We start from the raw sequence: 22684 nt of genomic DNA on the forward strand, positions 1-22684 counted from the left end.
GAAGATCATGTTCCTGGAAGGCTCTCTGGAGCTTCAGGTTTGGCTGTGAGAAGAGTAAGCCCCAGGGGTGCTGCTGCCCCATGGAGTCCCCAGAGGAAGACATAAGGAAGGGGCCCTATCAGCCCCTGCAGAGCCCAGACCAGCAGGGTGCAGCTACCACGAAGTTCCTTGTCCCTCCTGCACACGCTCCTCTGCCAGACTCGTGTCCTGTTCTCCAGAGTTGCCTTGTAGGGTCTGAGAGAGAGCCTTTACTACTTTCTGGGTTACAAGGAGCATTTTGAAAAGCTCACTTTTTAATTCTCAGTAGTCCCAAATATTTGCTCAAAGAGAAATAAATAACATTCTGGGAAATCTATCTAATGCAGAAACAGAAACTCTCAGCAAAGGGGATCCTGAGTGATACCCATGGCACATTTCAATTTTTGCTTTTGTTGTCTCTGGATGAACCCATCTGCTGTCACAGAGGAAACTTCAAACTTGAAGTCTTGGTTCTTTGAAGGAGTAAATGAAGTGCAGCTTCTCACAGCACCCAGTCATCTATGAGCACAGCAAACACACACTACATGGCCCCCAGGCATTCCAAACACCAGGAAGCATGCTATCAGTACAAAGCCAGCCTCTACTCTAAAGGATCTCAAACACTATCTGGCTTCACAGAGCAGCTAAGCACTGGATGCTAGGCCCTGATCAGGGGCAGTGGGCTATACAAGGAGGAAGGTATGCCTTTGTCCCTAGTGCTGCTGAAAAAACAAGACAAGTGTTCCTGTGCATATGTTTCAAACCTTAAAGTTACAAGTGTCAGATTCTCTTACAGGTTGATATTTGCAAAAATTATGCCATGAAATCAAGCTTTGTTTTGAATCAAGCTTTCTGCTGTAATTTTCAATTCAAATGAGAACCCATGCCCTAAATTCGACCTCCAATTACACTATGGCTCCCAGGGCCTGTTGTCCCTCCTTACAGGACCCAGCCCAGACCTTGGTCAAGTCCCCACTTCTCCTCCTACATGAGTACAGCAAAGGCTCACTGGCCTCACACTCACCTTTGCCATCTTTGTTTCCAACCTCTATACAGCCAGAGATGACATTTCTGTCTTTCAAATCTGGCCAGTGATATCACCATATTCATAAATGATTTATCTGATAAGGGGTTAACATCCAAAATATATAAAGAACTTATATACGTCAACACCAAAAAAATAAAAACTGACTAAAAAATTGGCAGAGAACCTGAACAGACATTTCTCCAAAGAAGAAATACAAATGGCCTATAGGGACATGAAAAGGTGCTCCACATAGCTAATCATCAGGAAAATGCATATCAAAACCACAATGAGACATCACCTCACACCAGTTAGAATGGCCACTGTCCAAAAGACAAGAAATAACAAATGTTGGTGAGCATGTGGAGAAAAGTGAACCTTACTACACTGTTAGTGGGAACATAAATTGGTTCAGGAACTATGGAAAGCAGCGTGGAGGTTCCTCAAAAAACCAAAAAGAGAAATACCATATGACCCAGTAACTCCAGTTCTAGGAATTTACCCAAAGAAAACAAAATAAAAAAGAGATATGGACCCCTATGTTTATTGTCACATTATTTACAATAGCCAAGATATGGAAGCAACCTAAGTGTCCATCAATAGATGAATGGATAAAGAAGATGTATACACAATGGAATATTATTCATCCATAAAAAGAATGAAATCTTGACATTTGCAACAACGTGGATGGACCAAGAAGGTATTTTGCTAAGTGAAATAATCCAGGTTGAAAAAGACAAATACCATATGATTTCATTTACATGTGGAATCCAAAAACAAAACAAAGCAGAATGAATATGCCTTCAAAGAGCCAAGATGGCAGAGTGAGTAGGGCAGTGGAAATCTCCTCCCAAAACCATATGTATTTTTGAAAATACAACAAATACAAGTATTCTTAAAAGAGAGACCAGAAGATTCAGGACAACAGCCAGGCTACATCTACATCTACAAGAACCCAGCGCCTCACAAAGAGGGTAAGATACAAGCGACGGCCTGGTGGGATCCCAGTGTGCCCCCAACCCTAGCCCCCTGGTGGGAGCAGAGGAGTCAGAGTGGGGAGGGAGAGGGAGCCCATGAGTGCTGAATACTCAGCCCTAGTCATCTGCACTGGGAGCATAGACACACAGTGCATGATGTGCTGGATACTAGGGAAATAGAACAGTAAGACCTGTGAGTAGGTCCCCGCAGCTGGTGCCCCTGAGACAAAAGAAAAGCAACTGCTTTTTGAAAGTCTTAGAGGGACAGGGACCCCACAGCTGGACAGAGGCATACTAGCACACTCAGCCTAGCAGCTGGGAATCCCAGGGAACTCTGGGTGCCCTAACCCCCTGGGCAGCAGCGCAGCTCAGAAGCCCCTCATGGCAGTAAACAGCCTCCCGCCCGTTACCCCTTTGGTGCAGCCCCACCATATTGGAGCAGCAGCCTGAGGCAGGCCATGCCCACAGCAACCATGAGGAGCTTACTCCACAGCGGCCTGGGCAACAATCAGAGATTCCATCAGTGTGCAGCTGCCCAGCACAAGTAGCTAGGGGTCGCCGTTCTCCCAGGAGAGGAAGGCAAGGAACAACCGGGAAGGGACTTGGTTCTCCCAGCTAACACACGTGCCAACTACCCATGACTACCTCTATTGCCATGAAAAGGCAGAAGAATTTGATCCAGACCAGAATCACACAGACGTTCTCCCCAGAGAGGGAACCTGGGGAGATAGGCATAACCAATCTTCCCAAAAAAGAATTCAAAATAAAGGTCATAACCATGTTGATGGATCTTCAGAGAAATATGCAAGAGCTAAGGAGGGAAAATACAGAAAAAAAGCAAAATCTGGAATGACTTAAAGCGGAATAGATGAGGTGCAAGGGGCCGTTAATGGAACAGAAATCAGAGAACAGGAACACAGAGAAGCTGACACAGAGAGAGATAAAAGGATCTCCAGGAATGAAAGAATATTAAGAGAACTGTGTGACCAATCCAAAAGGAACAATATTTGCATTATAGGGGTATCAGAAGAAGAAGAGACAGAAAAGGGGATAGAAAATGTATTTGAAGAAATAATTGCTGAAAACTTCCCCAAAATAGGGAGGAAATAGTCACTCAAACTATGGAAGCACACAGAACTCCCAAAACAAGGGACCCAAGGAGGACAACACCAAGGCACATAATAATTAAAATGGCAAAGATCAAGGACAAGGACAGAGATTTAAAGGCAGCCAGAGAGAGAAAAAAGGTCACCTACAAAGGAAAACCTATCAGGCTATCATCAGACTTCTCAACGGAAACCTCACAGGCCAGAAGAGAAAGGCGTGATATATTTAATGCAATGAAACAGAAGGGCCTTGAACCAAGAATACTTTATCCAGCATGATTATCATTTAAATATGAAGGAGGGATTAAACAATTCCCAGACAAGCAAAAATTGAGGGAATCTGCCTCCCACAAACCACCTCTACAGGGTATTTTAGAGTGACTGCTCTAAATGAGAGCACTCGTAAGGCTAAATAGATGTCACCAGAGAAAATAAAATCACAGCAAATAAAGCAGACCAACCAAATACTAACTAAAGGCAAAAAATAAAATCAACTACACACAAAAGTAGTTAAAGGAAACACAAAAGAGCATAGAATAAAACAACCAACATATAAAGAATGGAGAAGGAGGTATAAGAAGGGAGAAAATAATCATCAGACTGTGTTTATAATAGCTCAATAAGCAAGTTAAGTTAGACAGTAAGATAGTAAAGAAGCTAACCTTGAACCTTTGATAACCATGAACCTAAAGCCTACAATGGCAATAAGTACATATCTTTCAATGATCAGCCTAAATGTAAACTGACTGAATGCACCAATCAAAAGAAACAGAGTAATAGAATGGATAAAAAAAGCAAGACTCATCTATATGCTGCTTACAAGAGACTCACCTCAAACCCAAAGACATGCACAGACTAAAAGTCAAGGAAGGAAAAAGATACTTCATGCAAACAACAGGGAGAAAAAAGCAGGTGTTGTAGTACTAGTATCAGACAAAATAGACTTCAAAACCAAGAAAGTAACAAGAGATAAAGAAGGACATTACATAATGATGAAGGGGGCAATCCAACAAGAGGATATAACCATTCTAAATATATATGCACCCAGCACAGGAGCACCAGCATATGTGAAACAAATACTAACAGAACTAAAGGAGGAAATACAATGCAATGCATTCATTTTGGGAGACTTCAACACACCACTCACTCCAAAGGACAGATCCACCAGACAGAAAATAAGTAGGGACACGGAGGCACTGAACAACACACTAGAACAGATAGACCTAATAGACATCTATAGAATGCTACATCCAAAAGCAACAGACACACATTCTTCTCAAGGGCACATGGAACATTCTCCAAAATAGATCACATACTAGACCACAAAAAGAGCCTCAGTAAATTCAAAAAGATTGAAATTCTACTAACCAACTTCTCAGACCACAAAGGTATAAAACTAGAAATAAATTGTACAAAGAAACCAAAAAGGCTCACAAACACTTGGAGGCTTAACAACATGCTCCTAAATAATCAATGGATCAATGACCAAATCAAAATAGAGATCAAGCAATATATGGAAACAAACGACAACAACAACACAAAGCCCCAACTTCTGTGGGATGCAGCGAAAGCAGTTTTAAGAGGAAAGTATATAGCGGTCCAGGCACACCTGAAGAAGGAAGAACAATCCCAAATGAATAGTCTAAAGTTACAATTATCAAAATTGGAAAAAGAAGAACAAATGAGGCCTAAAGTCAGCAGAAGGAGGGACATACTAAAGATCAGAGAAGAAATAAACAAAATTGAGAAGAATAAAACAATAGCAAAAATCAATGAAACCAAGAGCTGGTTCTTTGAGAAAATAAACCAAATAGATAAGCCCTTTGTCAGACTTATTAAGAGAAAAAGAGAATCAACACAAATCAACATAATCAGAAATGAGAATGGAAAAATCACGACAGACCCCACAGAAATACAAAGAATTATTAAAGACTACTACAAAAAACTATATGCTAACAAGATGGAAAACCTAGAAGAAATGGACAACTTCCTAGAAAAATACAACCTTCCAAGACTGACCAAGGAAGAAACATAAAATCTAAGTAGACCAATTACCAGCAATGAAACTGAAGTGGTAATCAAAAAACCACTCAAGAGCAGAATTCCCGGGCCAGGTGGATTTACCATGGAGTTGTCTCAGACACACAGAGAAGACATAATACCCATTCTCCTTAAACTTTTCCAAAAAATAGAAGAGGAAGGAAAGCTTCCAGACTCATTCTATGAAGCCAGCATTACCCTAATACCAAAACCAGGCAAAGACCCCAACAAAAAAGAAAATTACAGACCAATATCCCTGATCAACATAGATGCAAAAATACTCAACAAAATATTAGCAAACCAAATTTAAAAGTACATCAAGAGGATCATACACCATGACCAAGTGGGATTCATCCCAGGGATGCAAGGATGGTACAACATTCGAAAATCCATCAACATCATTCACCACATAAACAAAAAGAAGGACAAAACTCACATGATCATCTCCATAGACGCTGAAAAAGCATTCGACAAAATTAAACATCCATTCATGATAAAAACTCTCAGCAAAATGGGTATACAGGGCAAGTACCTCAACATAATAAAGGCCATATATGATAAACCCACAGCTAACATCATACTGAACAGCGAGAGGCTGAAACCTTTTCCTCTGAGATTGGGGACAAGACAGGGATGCCCACTCTCCCCACTGCTATTTAACATAGTACTGGAGGTCCTAGCCACGGCAATCAGACAAAACAAAGAAATACAAGGGATCCAGATGGGTAAAGAAGAAGTCAAACTGTCACTATTTGCAGATGACATGATACTGTACATAAAAAACCCTAAAGACTCCACTCCAAAACTGCTAGAATATCTGAATTTTGCAAAGTTGCAGGATACAAAATTAATACACAGAAATCTGTGGCTTTCCTATACACCAAAAATGAAATAATAGAAAGAGAAAGCAGGAAAACAATTCCATTCACAATTGCATCAAAAAGAAGAAAATACCTAGGAATAAGCCAAACCAAGGAAGTGAAAGACCTATACCCCCAAAAACTACAAGTCTCTCTTAAAAGAAATTAAAGAGGACACTAACAAATGGAAAAATCATCCCATGCTCTTGGCTAGGAAGAATTAATATTGTCAAAATGGCCATCCTGCCCAAAGCAATATACAGATTTGATGCAATCCCTATCAAATTACCAACAGCATTCTTCAATGAACTGGAATAGCTCAAAAATTCATATGGAAACACCAAAGACCCCGAATAGCCAAAGCAATCCTGAGAAGGAAGAATGAAGTGGTGGGGATCTCACTCCCCAACTTCAAGCTCTACTACAAAGCCACAGTAATCAAGACAATTTGGTACTGGCACAAGAACAGAGCCACAGACCAGTGGAACAGAATAGACTCCAGACATTAACCCAAACATATATGGTCAATTAATATTTGATAAAGGGGCCATGGACATACAATGGGGAAATGAAAGCCTCTTCAACAGCTGGTGTTGGCAAAACTGAACAGCTACATGTAAGAGAATGAAACTGGTCATTGTCTAACCCCATACACAAAAGTAAATTCAAAATTGACCAAAGACTTCAATGTAAGTCATGAAACCATAAAACTCTTAGAAAAAAACTTAGGCAAAAATCTCTTAGACATAAACATGAGTGACCTCTTGAACATATCTCCCCGGGCAAGGAAAGCAACAGCAAAAATGAGCAAGTGGACTATCTCAAGCTGAAAAGCTTCTGTACAGTGAAAGACACCATCAATAGAACAAAAAGGAACCCTACAGTATGGGAGAATATATTCATAAATGACAGATCCGATAAAGGGTTGACGTCCAGAATATATAAAGAGCTCACGCACCTCAACAAACAAAAAACAAATAATCCAATTAAAAAATGGGCAGAGGAACTGAACAGACAGTTCTCCAAAGACGAAATACAGATGGCCAACAGACACATGAAAAGATGCTCCACATCGCTAATTATCAGAGAAATGCAAATTAAAACTACAATGAGGTATCACCTCACACCAGTAAGGATCGCCACCATCCCAAAGGCAAACAACAACAAGTGTTGGCGAGGTTGTGGAGAAAGGGGAACCCTCCTACACTGCTGGTTGGAATGTAAATTAGCTCAACCATTGTGGAAAGCATTATGGAGGTCCCTCAAAAACCTCAAAATAGAAATACCATTTGACCTAGGAATTCCACTCCTAGGAATTTACCCTAAGAACGCAGCAATCAAGTTTGAAAAAAACAGGTGCACCCCTATGTTTATCGCAGCGCTATTTACAATAGCGAAGAAAATGGAAGCACTCTAAGTGTCCATCAGTAGATGAATGGATAAAGAAGATGTGGTACATATACAGAATGGAATATTATTCAGCCATAACAAGAAAACAAATCCTACCATTTCCAAGAACATGGATGGAGCTAGAGGGTATTATGCTCAGTGAAATAAGCCAGGCGGAGAAAGACAAGTACCAAACGATTTCACTCATCTGTGGAGTATAAGAACAAAAGAAAAACTGAAGGAACAAAACAGCAGCAGAATCACTAACAGTTACCAAAGGGAAAGAGACTGGGGAGGATGGGAGGGTAGGGAGGGATAAGGGTGGGGAAGAAGAAAGGGGGTATTATGATTAGCATGTATAATGTGGGGGGTGGGGAAAAGGGGAGGGCTTTGCAACACAGAGAAGACAAGTAGTGATTCTACAACATCTTACTATGCTGATGGACAGTGACTATAATGGGGTTTGTGGGGGGGACTTTGGGTAGGGGAGAGCCTAGTAAACATAATGTTCTTCATGTAATTGTAGATTAATGATAACAAAATTTTAAAAATTATGTTAAAAAAAAAAGAACAAAAGAAAAACTGAAGGAACAAAACAGCAGCAAAATCACAGAACCCAAGAATGGACTAACAGTTACCAAAGGGAAAGGGACTGGAGAGGATGGGTGGGAAGGGAGGGGTAAAAGAGGTGGGGTTAAAGAAAGGGGGCCTTACGATTAGCATGTATAATGTGGGGGGGGGCATGGGGAGGGCTATGCAACACAGAGAAAACAAGTAGTGATTTTACAGCACCTTACTACAATGGAGAGTGACTAATCGGGCTTGTGGGGAGGATTTGGTGAAGGGGGGAGTCTAGTAAACATAATGTTCCTCATGTAATTGTGGATTAATGATACCAAAATAAAAATAAATAAATAAATAAGCAAGTAAATAAAACAAAATGAACATAACAGCAGTAGACTCAAAGATAATAAGAAGTGACTGGTGGTTACCATGGGGGAGGGGTTGGGTTAAAGATTCCACCAAAAATCTACTAGAAATAATAAATGAACTCACTAAAGTTCCAGGATACAAAATTAACATACAGAAACCTGTTGCATTTCAATACCCCAATAACAAGTTATCAGAAAGAGAAATTAAAACAATCCCATTTACAACCACAGCAAAAAGAATAAAATACCAGGAATAAATTTAACCAAGGAGATGAAAGACCTGTACTCTGAAAACTATATTGATGAAAAACTGAAGACACAAATAAATGGAAAGATATTCCACACTCATGGATTAAAAAAATTAATATTGTTAAATGTTGGGAGAGGGCTATGCCCTTCCCCCACTTGCTGATGTGGCGGGAATGGAGAACAAAGAGCATCCTGTTCACGCATTCCAGGAGCAAGTGAAGGAGCCCTGCTGTGCCTACCTTTGCCCAGCTACCGCTGACGTCAATACTGTGCTTGACTTCTTATTGGATAAGGCTATTTTCTGAAATCGTGTGTGTCTTTGCTGTATAAATACCCTGGTACCCAATAAAGCTTTGCTGGCGACGCGCAGGAGCGTCAGCCCTCCCAGTTCTTTCTTTCTTTCTTTATTTTCTTCACCCCGTTTCCACACTTCAGGACCTGCTTGACTCGGCATGGCTGGACCATGTCAGTTAAAATGTCCATACCACAAAGCAATCTACAGGTTCAATGCAGTCTCCATCAAAATACCAATGGCATTTTTCACAAAACTAGAACAAAGAATCCTAAAATTTTTGTGTGGAACCACAGAAGATCCTAAATAACCAAAACAATCTTGAGAAAGAATACAGCTGGGGGTATCATACTCCCTAATTTCAAACTATACTACAAAGCTATAACAGTCAAAACAGTGTAGTATTGGAACAAAAACAGTTACATAGATGAGTGAAATAGAATAAAGCCCAGAAATAAACACACAGATATATGGTCAATTACTCTATGACAAAGGAGGCAAAAATATACAATGAGGAAAAGACAGTCTCTTCAAGTAAATGGTGTTGGGAAAACTGGACAGCTACATGCAAAAGAATGAAACTGGACCACTATATTATACCATAAACAGAAAAATTGATTCAAAAGGATTAAAGATTTGAATTAAAACCTGAAACTGTGAAACTTCTAGGAACCACAGGCAGTAAGCTCTTTGACATTGGTCTTAACATATTTTTGTACCAGTGTCCTCAGGCAAAGGCAACAAAAGCTGAACTAAACAAATCAGAAGACAACTAAAATCTTTTGCACAGTGAAGGAAACCATCAGCAAAATGAAAACACAACCCAATAAATGGGCAAAGATATTTGCGATTCACACATCCAATAAAGGGTTAATATCCAAAATACATAAAGAACTTATAAAACTTAATATCAAAAAACAACCTCATCAAAAAATGGGCAGAGGATTTGAATAGACATTTTTCCAAAGAAGATATAGGTGGCCAACCTAAGATGCCCAATATCACTAATCATTGAGGAAATGCAAACCAAAACCACAATGAGACATCACACCTGTCACATTGGCAATTATCAAAAAGACAAAAAAATAACAAGTATTGGCAAGGATGTGGAGAAAAGGAAACCTTTCTACACTTTTGGTACTGCCACTATGGAAAACAGTATGAACTACCTCAAAAAGTTGAAAACAGAACTACCATATGATCCACCAATTTCACTTCTGGGCATTTATCTGAAGGAAATCAAAACACCATGTTGAAGAGATATATGCACCCTTATTATATTTATGGCAGCATTATTTACAATAGCCAAGATGAAGAAGCATCCTAAGTATTCATCAATAGATGAATGGATAAAGATATTATATGTATATGAATATTTGGCCATAAAAAAAGAATGAAATCCTGCCATTTGTAACAATATGGATGGATCTATGGGGTATTACACTAAGTGAAATTGAAATAAGTCACACAGAGAAAGACAAATACCATGTGATTTCACATACACGTATAATCTAAGAAGCAAAACAAACAAAGCAAAACAGAAACAGACTTATGCATACAGAAACTATTGGGTTTCTAGAGGGAGGAGGGGCTCGGGGAGGCAGGAGGAATTGGAGAAGGGGATCAAAAGAGACAAACTTTCAATTATAAAATAAATAAGTCACGGGGATGAAATGTACAGCACAGGTAATAAAGTCAAGAATATTTTAACGACTTTGTATAGTGACAGATGGTCATTAGACTTGTCACGGGGTCATTTCACAATGTATTGAAATACAGAATCACTATAATGCACACCTGAAACTAATAGGATACTGTATGTCAATTATACTTCAATTTAAATAAATAAATAATAAAAACATTTATAATTTAAAAGAACACAAATGACTGGACTTAGATGGCCACTGCCTCTGCCAACATGAGACATAATGGAGAGACTTTAGGAGAGGACAAGACCACAGGAGGAGCAGAGACAAGGCAGCATTATGCAGGAAACAAAAAAGAAATTGAAAAGCAGCAAATGATGACTAAGGTTTTCCGTAAGAAAAAGAGATGGGATGTAGATTATAAAGTTGCTCTTTTTTAAATAAGAATTCCAGGTTGATTTAGCATTTTAAACTAAATACAATTTGATTTAAAAGTAAATGCTAAACAACTAAAGAGCTCAAAATAATAAATAAGTAAAATAAACAATATATGAGGTGATATTAACTGCTATGAGACAAAATAAAGCAAAAAGGAAAAAGGAAAGATAGAGGGTGTCTGCCTTAGCCCTGGGAGGGTGACTTTTTACAGAAACTCAGTAAAACATGCAGAGGCAAGAAGACCAGGCTCACAGTGCCCAGCGTGAAGAGTCTCAGGCAGGAAGAACAGGGGGCACAAAGACCCCAGGGCAGGAGCGTGCTGGCCCGTGTGACCGGAGCAAAGCGGGCACGGAGAAGAGTGTTAGGAAGAGACATCACAGAGGTGACAGCGGCCAGATCCGTAAGGCATAGGCCACTGCAAGACTGAATTCTAAGGGGGAGTCCTCTGTGGGGAACAGTGCTGGGGGTGGAGCAAGAATAGAAACACTGAGAACGGGAGGTGACTGCAGGACACAGGAGGAAATGTCTCCTGGGATGTGGAGGCCATGGGGGAGGTGAAAGGAGCTGGCCAGATTTAGAAGGTTTGAGGGGCACTGGCCTTGGGGAGCATGGAAGCGAGGGTTCAGGTGCACCTGAGCAACTGAGAAAATGAAATTGTTATTTATGGCAGTAAGGAAGATTGGGGAAGGGTGGAATCGGGATTTCAGTCTGGCACGGGTAAGGTTGAGATGCCTGCTGTATCCCAGTGGAGAGCTAAGGGAGGCTCTTGGATGCCATGCCAAGCCCAGGTCTGCGAGAAGCCCGGCAGCTGGGTGTGAGCCTGGATGTGACTGCCTGCAGTGAGTCTGGAGATGGAAGCAGCCAGAACAGAGTCCAGTGTTGGGGGCTGGAAGATGTAGGGGGGCCACGGAAAGAGCAGGAGTGGCTCCGTGGGCAGGAGACCTGGGGGAGCCAAACAGGGCAAGGGTGTCAAGGAGGAGCGCAGTCGCTCCAGCACACCCTGCTGCCAGGCCTGGCCCTCTCGCAGGGTGGGTACTGGGGGGCACCAGTGACCTCAGAGGAAACCGTGTCTTTGGACTGTGGGAGGAAAGCTCAGGCAGAGTGGGATCCAGTACAAGTGAAAAGGGGGTTACAGTGCATGAGGACATAGGGACAGACAATGTTCAGGGGCAAAGGAAAGACAGGGAGCCAGCAGAGACGTGTGGTCCAGGGAGGTCTTCAGGACAGACAAAGGGCAGCATGTCTGGGTCCTGGTAAGAATGACCAAGTGGGGAGGGAAAAATAAATTGTGCAGTAGACCTGCAGGCCCAGGTCAGTGCTGTGGGAGCTCCAATATGATTGCTTTTGTTTTGTCGCAAACGGGAAGTAGGGTCACCACCCACGAGGAGGAGAGGGAGGCACTGCAGGCCTGGGGAGAGGTGAGTGGCATGGGCAGGTGAGGTCCAGGAGGAAGCTGTCGGCAGGCAGACTGAGGGCCCTAGTGCACAGGGCTGTGCTGGAGCACACACCCGGCCCTCTGCTCATCATCAGTACAGGTGGTCAAGCGGGCAAGAGGGTGGGAAGGGCAGGGATGTGCCAAGTGAAGACTGAGTTTAAATTTAAGTTTAAATACTGGCAAGTGAGCTGGGGGTATGCACAGAGGTGACCATGATGATAGTCATTGAGAGGCAAGGAGCTTATGGGGGAAGGGGAGGGTGTAAGAGGTGGGCAGCAGGAAGGGGTCCTTGTTGTTGGGCTGCTGACTTGGGTCAGGGGCTGATCAGACACAACAAATTTTAGGGCAGAGTTCAGGCTGGTTTATGTATCCCTTTGTGGTTGCACAAAGATTTTGAGGAACCTAAAAGCATGTGGTACTATTAAGGGAACCAATTTTCAGACCTTCCATACATCATCAAAGTGAGTGGCTCTCAGTCCCAGGCAATGCGTGTGCTAGAGTCACAGCCCCACGGGTGTCGAAAACCACGCAGGCACTGGAAAACAATGCTTGCACTAATCCCAGCCAAGCCCCAAGGCATCCCAAACTCAGAGAAGAAGACAGGCGAGGCTGAGTTGCTGCCAAGGTGATGGCCCATGGGGACACCTTCCAGGGCCACACCCTGCCTGGCATGCAGACCCAGCACCTGTCGTGTTCCCCCAAGACTGCTGGTTTGGCTTTGGACCCACACGCTTCCTTTTCCCCAGAACAGCCTCTCCTCCAGCCTGATATTGCTGCAGGTTCATCCTAGGACGGCTATCAGCTCACCCCATGAAATGCTGTGCCAGCCCAGCACACGGGCTGCCCTGCACAAGAGGACCGGCTGAATGTCGTTCCTGGACAGGTCGCCACAGCCACCCCCAGAGAATTCTGAGAAAAAAAGTGACCAGCTCACACATTCTAAGTTATCATGTAAAATTTGTCATTCTAATTTAAAATAGTTCCCAAATACATAATTGTTAGCATATGTTGACATCCAGTGCTTAAAATCTCCCTGGTGTGTTCTTATAATTTATCATCTGTTGCTCCATGTCTGTGGGACATGCTGTGATCAATCTTCTCCCAGGCCGTTGGTCCCCAAATGTGCACTTATATTTTGTGGGGCGCCAGGATCCAGCAGTATAGTGGCCGGTTCTGGGGCTATGGAAGGTGGAAGAGCCTCAGCTAGGGCACTGCAGGTCCCCTCCATGGCCACTCTCCCCACTAGAGCTGAGAGGCTTTGCACAGGCCACAGGGTGGCCTTGCAGCCCACACGGGTGGCCAGCACCACAGTAAACAGACAGCAGGAGGCCAGCCCACCATTCGGGGAAATGGTATCTCTGTGCTGCCGCCGTTTCTGCTTCTCTAACTCCAGTGATTTCTTAGCTTGCCGAGGGTGCAGTTGAGATTCAGGCCCCGACCCACCTTTTCCAGAACCTTAGCAGTTAATTCCTACAAATGCTCATATTATTAACCCTAAGTGCAATTGCTGGACCAGGTTCAACCCTCCATATTATTTCGTTCTTGGATATTTTAGGAAAGAATGAGTCAGAACAAAAATGGGATGATGTCAAAAGCAAAAGGGAATGTGAATTGCTCCTGACATGCACCACCCTGCCACGGTGCTTCCCTCCGTCAGGGGCTTCTGCAGTGTACTCCCTGGCCTAGCATCCCCACAGGCAGGGGCAGGGAGGAGACAGCACAGCAAGCCAGGGGAGGAACATCCTGAGAACACGCCAGCCACAAAAAGAGACTGCCACTCACAGGCCAAATGACCATCTCAGATAATGAGGAGAATCCAAGAAGTCAGTTAGAGAAAACCCACGTGATTAGGTGCATAAATGACCATTCTTTGAATTCAACATACAGGACAAGAAAAATCACATTTTAACTTGAAAATTGCCTGAGAATTCTTCCTGTTCAAGCAAATGAGGCAGAAGAGATAAGGTTTAAATGGAGAAACACTGTCAGGGAATTTCAGTCGTTAGTAATGCATTGCAGGGGTCCAGTACAATCTCTAGGAGAATGTACAGGGAGGCACAGAAAGCCACCCACAAAAGCAGGTGTGGGCTCCCCGTGGCCCCCACAGCTCCCTGTCAACCACAGATGGGAGAAGAGGGGGAATGAGAGGCAGGCAGATGCCAGTGGGATTTCCCTGTATGGAAATATTTGTTAAAATGTTGAAATATTTCCAAAGCAGTTGGTGGAGAGCCCCGCATTCAAGCCCCCAGTGCCTCCACTGCCTCAGCCCGAGGGGCCCCGGGGCCCCCAGCCCCAGGCGAGGAATTAACAGTGCGCATGGTGACAGGATGGGAGCTTCAAGCTTCCTGACTCAGAGCCTCCGTGTCTGTCCTGACTGCACTCACAGTGGCAAAATATCAATACTAAACATCAAATATTGTTTAATAGTATCACCTTTACAGATAACCAAAGTGAAGGGGGCAACCCAAGGCAGGGGCGTAAGGAAAACTTAAAAGAATGGATCTAATCCCAAAAACCCCCTTCAGTGCTCCCTCAGGAGCGGCCGGGCTCGCGTTGGGATGTTCACTGAAGCCCTCTCCAGCCAAATCCTAGAGATAAACCCTCTCTATGATCTAGTTCTTTCCACCCTGGGCACTGCAAGATAGACAAAAATTCAAAGCACAATCTGCCAGTTTTAAACAAATTCTCTGGCGCTTCCTGAGGTATTTGGTGGTCTTCTCTGCCCACTGGAAGAAGAGAAATGCATGACCAATGGTGAACAGTGCTCCTGCCTGCTGTTCTCAGCCCCCAGGTGACGGTGTGAATGCAGGGAGAAACCTCTCTCCTCAAAGCAAAGACACAGTCTGGAGAGAAGACATCATCCAAGAAGGGAGGGATTTCTGTTCTCTCGCTCACCCCCCCACAACAATGGAACGATGCTCACAACTTCTGATGAAAGAACTGTCTGCAGAGACGCCTCCCAGCCACGCAGGACCAAGCCTCAGTCTCCCCGCCAATGCACCTGCCAGCATTTCTTTCTAGTCACTGGAAATGGTGACTACATCTCCCGGTTCTCTGACCCTTTTTAATGAAGTTTCCATACATGTTAAAATCTCCATGGGCTTGTGTCCTGTTGGCCTGGTGAACAACTTTGGCTGGAGCTGTTTTCACAGTGGAGCGAGGTTGGTTCGACCTGCAGGCAGCTCTGCCAGCCAGGCAGCAGGGACCCCAGGGGCTGTGCCTGCACTTCCAGGGCATGACCGGCGGCCACAGCAGGAACATCTCAAGGAATTCCCACAGAAAGTTCTTGGGTCTCTTTGTTCAGCCCCCAGCAGTAGCAAAGCTGACAATGTGGGACTCTCACCAACATGGAAACCCACACAGCAGCTGACACTGAGCGGGCCTCCCCGGGAGCGGGCGGCAGGAACAGGTGCTGAGGAGAGTTGGGTTGAGTTGGTCCCAGGGGCAGTCCAAGAAGCCCGACCTTGTAGAGAGAAGAAGCCCTACGCTGCTGGAGATGCCCAGACTCTGCCAGGCCACGCAAGCCGTGCCGGACCACAGAGGTTCCAGGACGGTGGGGATGAAGCATCGCATTTCCTTCTACGCCAGTCAGAGGTGCAGAGGAACACAGAGGTAAAATCTGGGACTTAAGCTAGAGCCCCGTTTCCATCCATGTGCTCTCCAAGGCACCCCCAGGTCCAGAGGGCCTCACAGTCATGCAGAGCGAAGATGTTCCTGCACCAGGGTTAAGGCAGGAAACCTAAATCACCTCCCAAAGACCCCTTTGTATCTGCATCCATCAGAGGCCACAACCAGTGGGAGATACCTACTTACCATGAGGACTTATTACAAGGACCACTGGGGAGCTGGAACTGAGGAAGCCCCGCATCTGCAGGGCAGGCGGTGAGGAAGGAAAGAGAACAAGCAGCCATAAACGCACAGGCATGAGCTGCAGCTTACCACAGGCAGTCAGGAAAGAGGGTCCGGGGGCACACCAACCTCAGCAGAGCCTCCACTGTTAATGGAATCATAGCACCCATCCATCCCCAGGCTTTCTCAGTGCGCCCAGAGGTTCCCAGGGCTGCAGATGAGCAGGTGCATCCAACTGGCACCCGGAGGTCTCTGGCCGGCAATGACAGGGATGCCACAGGGAAGGAGGATCTGGAGAAGGGGTGGCCTCCCGCTGGGAGCACACAGGGCTCTGCGTTGGTGAGCCTGACTCCCAGGACAAGGAAGAAGAGAGCTGAGGGGAACAGCTGTTGCCATCGGAAAAGCGCATCACAGGCAAAGGCACAGGAGAGATGTCCAACTCCATGCTAGAGAGAGTGACACCAGGCCCAACTGGAGAGGAGGATGAGTCTCAGGCAGCAGGGAGGCCTTGCAGAGGGATGGTGCAGCGATGCTCTCTGTGACTCTAAGGGACACGGTGAGCACTGCAGTGTCCAGTTCCCTTAGGAACAGGGACAGAGTTCCTGGAGGATGGAAGCCAGGGGTGATGTGAACCAAGAGCTACTTTGGGAAAGTTAATCTACTCTAGGTTCTCTTCTTTATTCATTAGCAACCACTTTCTGTACATCTTCTTTGTGCCAGGCACAATACTAGTAAGAGAACTTAACCACAGGCATATCCTGTCAGGCAGTTCGGTGCTGCCCCAGTGGGGCTATGTGTGAAGTGCCGTGGGGCCCCAGAGGACACGAGAGGCCCTCAGTGGGGAAGGACAGAAAGCTTCTCAGAGGAGGAGGCATTTAAACAGATACTGAAGGAGGCTTTGAGGAACTCCTATGTTCGAGGAACTCTGTTTTACGAGCTCCAGGTTCCAAGGCAGAGGCAGAAACTCACTTTCCCCACCTCCTTTGAGGCTGGAACAGTCCGGGGACATGGGCTTCTCCGATCACACAGCCCAGCTTGAGAGGCGGACTTGGAGAAGCTGGACAATGTGATGAGGAGTGCTCAGGGCAGAGTGGCAGCGGTTCGGGCACTCAACAGCCATCACTGGGCAGGTGAGCCAGGTGCCCGTGAAAGCAGTGGAAACCTGGGGCTTCACAGATTCACTCCCCACCCAGGCATCCTTCAGAAACCCCATGAACTGCACACTATCCTTAGATACACTCTTTTTCTTAAACTAACTAAACTGGGTTCTGTTGATTGCAACTAGACACTGAAATGTGGTACAACAATGTGCATTACATATAGAAAAATCTCCTATAAAAGACTTAGGAATAGAACTGGTTACTTCCAAATCAGCTGGGATATGAAATTTTCAATGCAAGAAAAGTCAGGAAATGGTAGGGAAAAAAAAGAACTAGCAAAGAAAAATTCTAAAAAATGGAAAACCACAACAAAATGTAGAAATAAACTCAAGTCTACGAGTTAACACAATAAATTTAAATATGTTAAAATATTCTTTTAAAAACATTATCTGCTTCAATTTTTAAAAACCCATTTGCATACTGCTTCAAAAAGACAACTAAGAAAGGATTTTTAAAAACAATTTTTATAAAGAATTGGAAAAAAATAAACCAGGCCGAGGCTCAGAGCAGAGATGAAGAGAGGCCTTCCACAGTGTGAGAGAAACCAGCCATGCAGAAGAAACATGCTAATGAGCACCCCGTGCCTCCTATAGCCACACAGTGTACACAAAAAATGTGCTGGACTGCAAGGAGAACACCATCGAACCCCAGAGATCTGCTGGGTCAGAACTGATTGATTAGAGAAGCGATAAATGGACCGAGAGAAGACCTAATGACATGTTCTCTACATGTGTACATATAGGTATCCATAGACCTCTGCTCACCTGCAGGCTAGGTCCAAGGACACTGGAGGGTGTCTAAGCATGAAATTCTACATACCAGATCCCACAAGCACCACAGCTACGTTAAAGAGAAGTGGCAAAAAGACAACTCAAATGAAAAGGAGAGATAAAGGGGGCAAGGGAAAATGGTACGGACCCCAGCCCCCACCCAACGTCCCTTCCCAGACCCTGCATCGGGGCAGGGCTGTGTGACCACTTCCCACCCAAGGAATGTGACAGGTCACTCCTGGTGCCACTTCCATACTAAGGCAGATACCTGAATGGCTCTCCATGCTCTCCTCTGATGCAGCCACCTGCCAGTCTGGAGAAATCACATGACGGAGATTGGTGACAGCCGCGTGCCACCCTAGGCATACAGCTGTTGCTTTGGTCTCTCATATTTGGTTCCTGCCATACTGACTCACATAAACTGAGACCCGTCCCTGGGCCCTTTCCACCATGTGCCATCAGATGCACGGGCATGCCGCAGCTCATGAGGGGCTCCCTTCAGGGAAACAAGGGGGTCGGGAGGAGTCTTTTCTTAAAGACAAAGCAAGAAAACCCAAGGCAAAGTGGATAAAACATCATTTCTGAATGTCTCTGATCTATTTCGTTCATCTTGTTTTATTTTGTTTTCAGAGTCCCATGGGGAGGGGTTGGGGTGGGAGGGTAAAGACGAAGGGGAATAAAGGGACACAAAATCTCAATCATAATATAAATTAGTCACAGGGATGAAAGTACAGCAGAGAGAATGTAGTCGGCAGCTCTGGAACACCTTCCTATGTCGACAAAAAGTAACTACACTAGGTGGGGTGGACACTTAATAGTGTATGTGACTGTTGAAACAACTGTTATATATGTGAAACCAATAAAATATTGCATATCAATTACACTTTAATAAAAAGTATATATTAAAAAAGGATAAAATGTTCATATTTCCTCATTTTGGGTGGCAAGCATACAGATATATGTTATATTATGCTCTGTGATTCCTTTGATTTTTTTTAGATTTAAAGTTTAGATAATTATTAAAATTTAGGGAATGAAAATATCAAAAGTGTCATGTATTTAGAAAATGAGAACCTAACTTCCCACGATAAGGACCCTCTCATTCAGTCCCAAACAGAGGTCCCCAGAGGCAGGTGGCATCAGCAGAGAGAATGTGGGCCACGAGGCAGTACGTGAAGGTCCTCCGATGAACCACCGGCGCTGTGGCCACCCGCATGTCCCCACAGGCTCATATGTAGTGGGTCTTTTGCAGGCTGTTTCACCTGAGAACGGGGTGTGCACACAGCTGACCTGGCCCGGCATCTCGTACTCAGCACCAGCCGCCTTAGCCTGCCTGAGGGTGATGTGGTCCCAGCCTCTGGGGGCCACCCAGCTCGTCATGACAGTGACTCTGAACCACAACAAGGATATTCAACAACATCCACACACCTTCACGAACTTGGGGCTCCATGAAGAAATAGCAGCCATAGGCTTAGCTCAGAATCGCCAAACCCAGACCCTGGGTAAGAACAGCTTGGTGACTAGGGAGTCAGCCTGGCTGGCACTGTGATTCCAGGTGGTGGGCAGGTGCTATACAGTCCCAGGCCGATCTCAGGTGAGAGAGAGGGCTTGCCTCCCCTCACTGCCAGTTTTCCTCCGTGTTCCTCTGCATCCCAGGCAGTTCCCAATGTGTCCCAGGGCGATGGAATGTCCTGGGAGACCCCTGCACAGACTGTTCTCAGGCAGAGGCAGAGCTCGAGGTCACAAGAACAACACAGAAAACTCCCTCGTCCACAGTCCAGCCAGAAGAGCATTCACACATGCCCAGCACACCTGGAACCTCAGGGGTTTGTGACAGGACCCCAAGTTCCTATATGCAACCCCCATGCCCCCTTACTTTGTCACACCAAGATTCACAATTCTGCCCTAGTCAGTGGTGTCAGAAGATGAAGCAGGAATGGGGCATCAGCCCTGCAAGACACTCTGATGTCCTGACACTCTCAGTCTCAGCTGAAGTCAGGACCACACAGAGAATTCAAAATCCTGCCCAGGCCAAGCACCAGAAGCTATGCAGGCCAGCCAGGACAGCTTCTGCATTCAGGGAGAATAAAGGATGAATGCCTCACGCTAACATCTGTCATTGGGTGTCTTACAACATTGTATATATATTTATATACATGAAGACTCCTTTTCATGAGGGGCTGCAGCTCTCAGTCAGGCTGACCCTCTAGCAAGCAGTCACCCAGGCATGTTGCCCACTGGCTCCCAACCTGCTGCCTGGACTCAGTGCCCACACTCAGCTGACCTCCAGCTTTGCCACACCCACTTGAGTGCTGGAGAGGGACAGGGGTCATTCTCTGCTTCCTCCAGAAGGTGGAGTGAGCCCAGACTGTGTCCAAGCTGATTGGGTCCTCATCACATAGAGGAGATGTACGACTCACCATTGTGGCCGTGAATGGGATGTTGTCAATCAAGGATGATGCGATAGCTGAGACCCAGATTACCAGGATGAGGGCGGCCACCAGGCGCTGGTCCTCAGGGACCATCTGCAAGGAGCAGGTAAGAGCTGTGTAGCAGAGCACTTGTTAATTCACATGCACTGAGGATAGATGCTAGGACACGTGGGACCCGGGAGGACCACAGGGCTGTCAGTCCTTCCTCTTTCCCATGCAGAGACTGAGGCAGACCCAGGTGTGCAGGCAGGACCAGCCTGGGCCTTCCTCGCCCCTCCCAGGAGCCCCGGCTGCGTTCTAGTAGCTGAGGGAGCACGTTCCAGCCATGTCCAAGCCGACCAGCCCTGGGGACGGAAGCACCATGGCCCTGTTCCACGTGGAGGCACTCACAGAGGCCATACCAGCCTGATCCCCAGGGCTGGGAGCCCTGTGCATTCACTCACTGAGACTGCACGGTTGATTGCTCTCCTTCTTATACAGGTTTCAACCAAAGGCTAATAGCAAAATTGCAGGCATTGCAATTATACATTCTTTGGAAAAAATTTCCTTTCATCTCGAGGCTACACAGGATAAAATAGGTTCCCTGCTGTACTTCTTTACAAAATTAATGTGACCTATTCTTGCCAGATTTTTTTTTTACAAAAGCAAAGGAACAGTGACTCGAGCACATTATATTGTAGCATTTAATGTACCTTTATTAGCAAAGCAGTCTGTTCTCCAACATACTCTATCAAGTGGAGATGTGCCAATGCCTAGAAAAAAATAGAAGCATAATGAGAAACAGTTTAAAACTGAGAATATATGCAAGTTTTTTAAAAATCACATCTTTAAACTGAAAGAAGTGAACATAAGGTAGGCCCAGGCTCACATTTATTATGAAATATTAGACTCAAATACATATCTGTAAGCAATTTACTATCATATATGCACACTGGAGATTCACTGAGAAGAAAGCACAACAGCAAAGACAGGAATTTCTCATTGATTTGTGTTAAAGTCCAGGTTAAATTTAAGTTCCAATGGAAGGCAATCTCTTTATTTTAAAATCAGTGTACAGGAGCACTGTTCAACTGTACATAATGAAATTCCACTCCATACAGAAGATCTTTCAAGTAAGTTGCATTTCAAATTTCTTTTTAAACATCACAGCTAGAGTTTTAGAAGAATATGAAGAAAATGCATGGTTTTTACAACTGTCAGAGAAAGGACAGAAAAGTCTGTTTAACTGAAACATGTATCTATTTGCACAGGAGTAGACAGATTCAGAAAACTGTGTCCAGAGAAGGTAAAAAAGAAGATTAAATGGTGGAAATTAAGCCCTGGAACCATTCTGCTCAGGCTGCTGCCAGCGTCCCAGCTGCTAGGGGTGCCCTGCTACCCACTGTGGGCCCCAGACAGGACATGCTTGGAGGGAACCAGGCGTGGGTGCACAGCTGCCCAGCACCTCTTGAATGTAGCTTTTTCACTGTGACGTTCTCATGCAGAACAACTGCATATAAGACGACTTCATCCATATGCAGAGCTGTTTGTTAGCCTCCACTTAAAAGCTGTTGAGCCCACATGTCAGTCTTCAGTCACAATTCTCAATCAGGTTTGCTATTATATCAACAAAATCTTAATGATAACTATTTGGAGCTGAGTTTCTCAGCCTCAGCACTGTTGACATTAAGAAAGATCATTCTATGTGGGGGCTGTCCTGGGCACTGTGGGATATTCAGGGGCATTCCTAGCCTCTACCCACTAGATGACATTACCACCACCCTCTGACCCAGTAAGACAACCAAAAATGTCTCCAGATGGTACCAATGTTCAATGCAAAATCACCCCCTGTTAAGAATCACTGATTTATGGTAATCCAAATTTTACTAAAATAAAATTTTAATTTTAAAAAATTAAATGTAATCACATCTTTTATTTTGTTATACACTATTGATTGAAAGAAGCGTCAGAGGTCAAAACCAGATTAAAAATTTCTGTTCACTATCATATAGAGGTTGTTATATGCATGTGTATATATACACACACATACATATACACATACTGTGTCATGTGCACACCACATAGAGT

At 44.7% G+C, this 22684-nt stretch overlaps 1 protein-coding gene across 7 annotated transcripts in view; it reads right to left on the reverse strand.

Annotated features, from left to right (window-relative positions):
• Nucleotides 1-22684, reverse strand: part of OCA2 (OCA2 melanosomal transmembrane protein) — a 385751-nt gene that overhangs the window by 110540 nt on the left and 252527 nt on the right. For all 7 annotated transcript variants that reach the window (XM_037016526.2, XM_073227087.1, XM_073227082.1 and 4 more), the window contains 2 exons: nucleotides 21310-21369; nucleotides 20606-20710 (listed from right to left, as the gene is read on the reverse strand). In XM_037016526.2, coding sequence (XP_036872421.1) covers nucleotides 20606-20710; nucleotides 21310-21369 — 165 coding nt within the window. The remainder of the gene's footprint in view (nucleotides 1-20605; nucleotides 20711-21309; nucleotides 21370-22684) is intronic.

This window comes from Manis javanica, chromosome 18 (genome assembly GCF_040802235.1).
Source record: "Manis javanica isolate MJ-LG chromosome 18, MJ_LKY, whole genome shotgun sequence".
Taxonomy (NCBI): domain Eukaryota; kingdom Metazoa; phylum Chordata; class Mammalia; order Pholidota; family Manidae; genus Manis; species Manis javanica.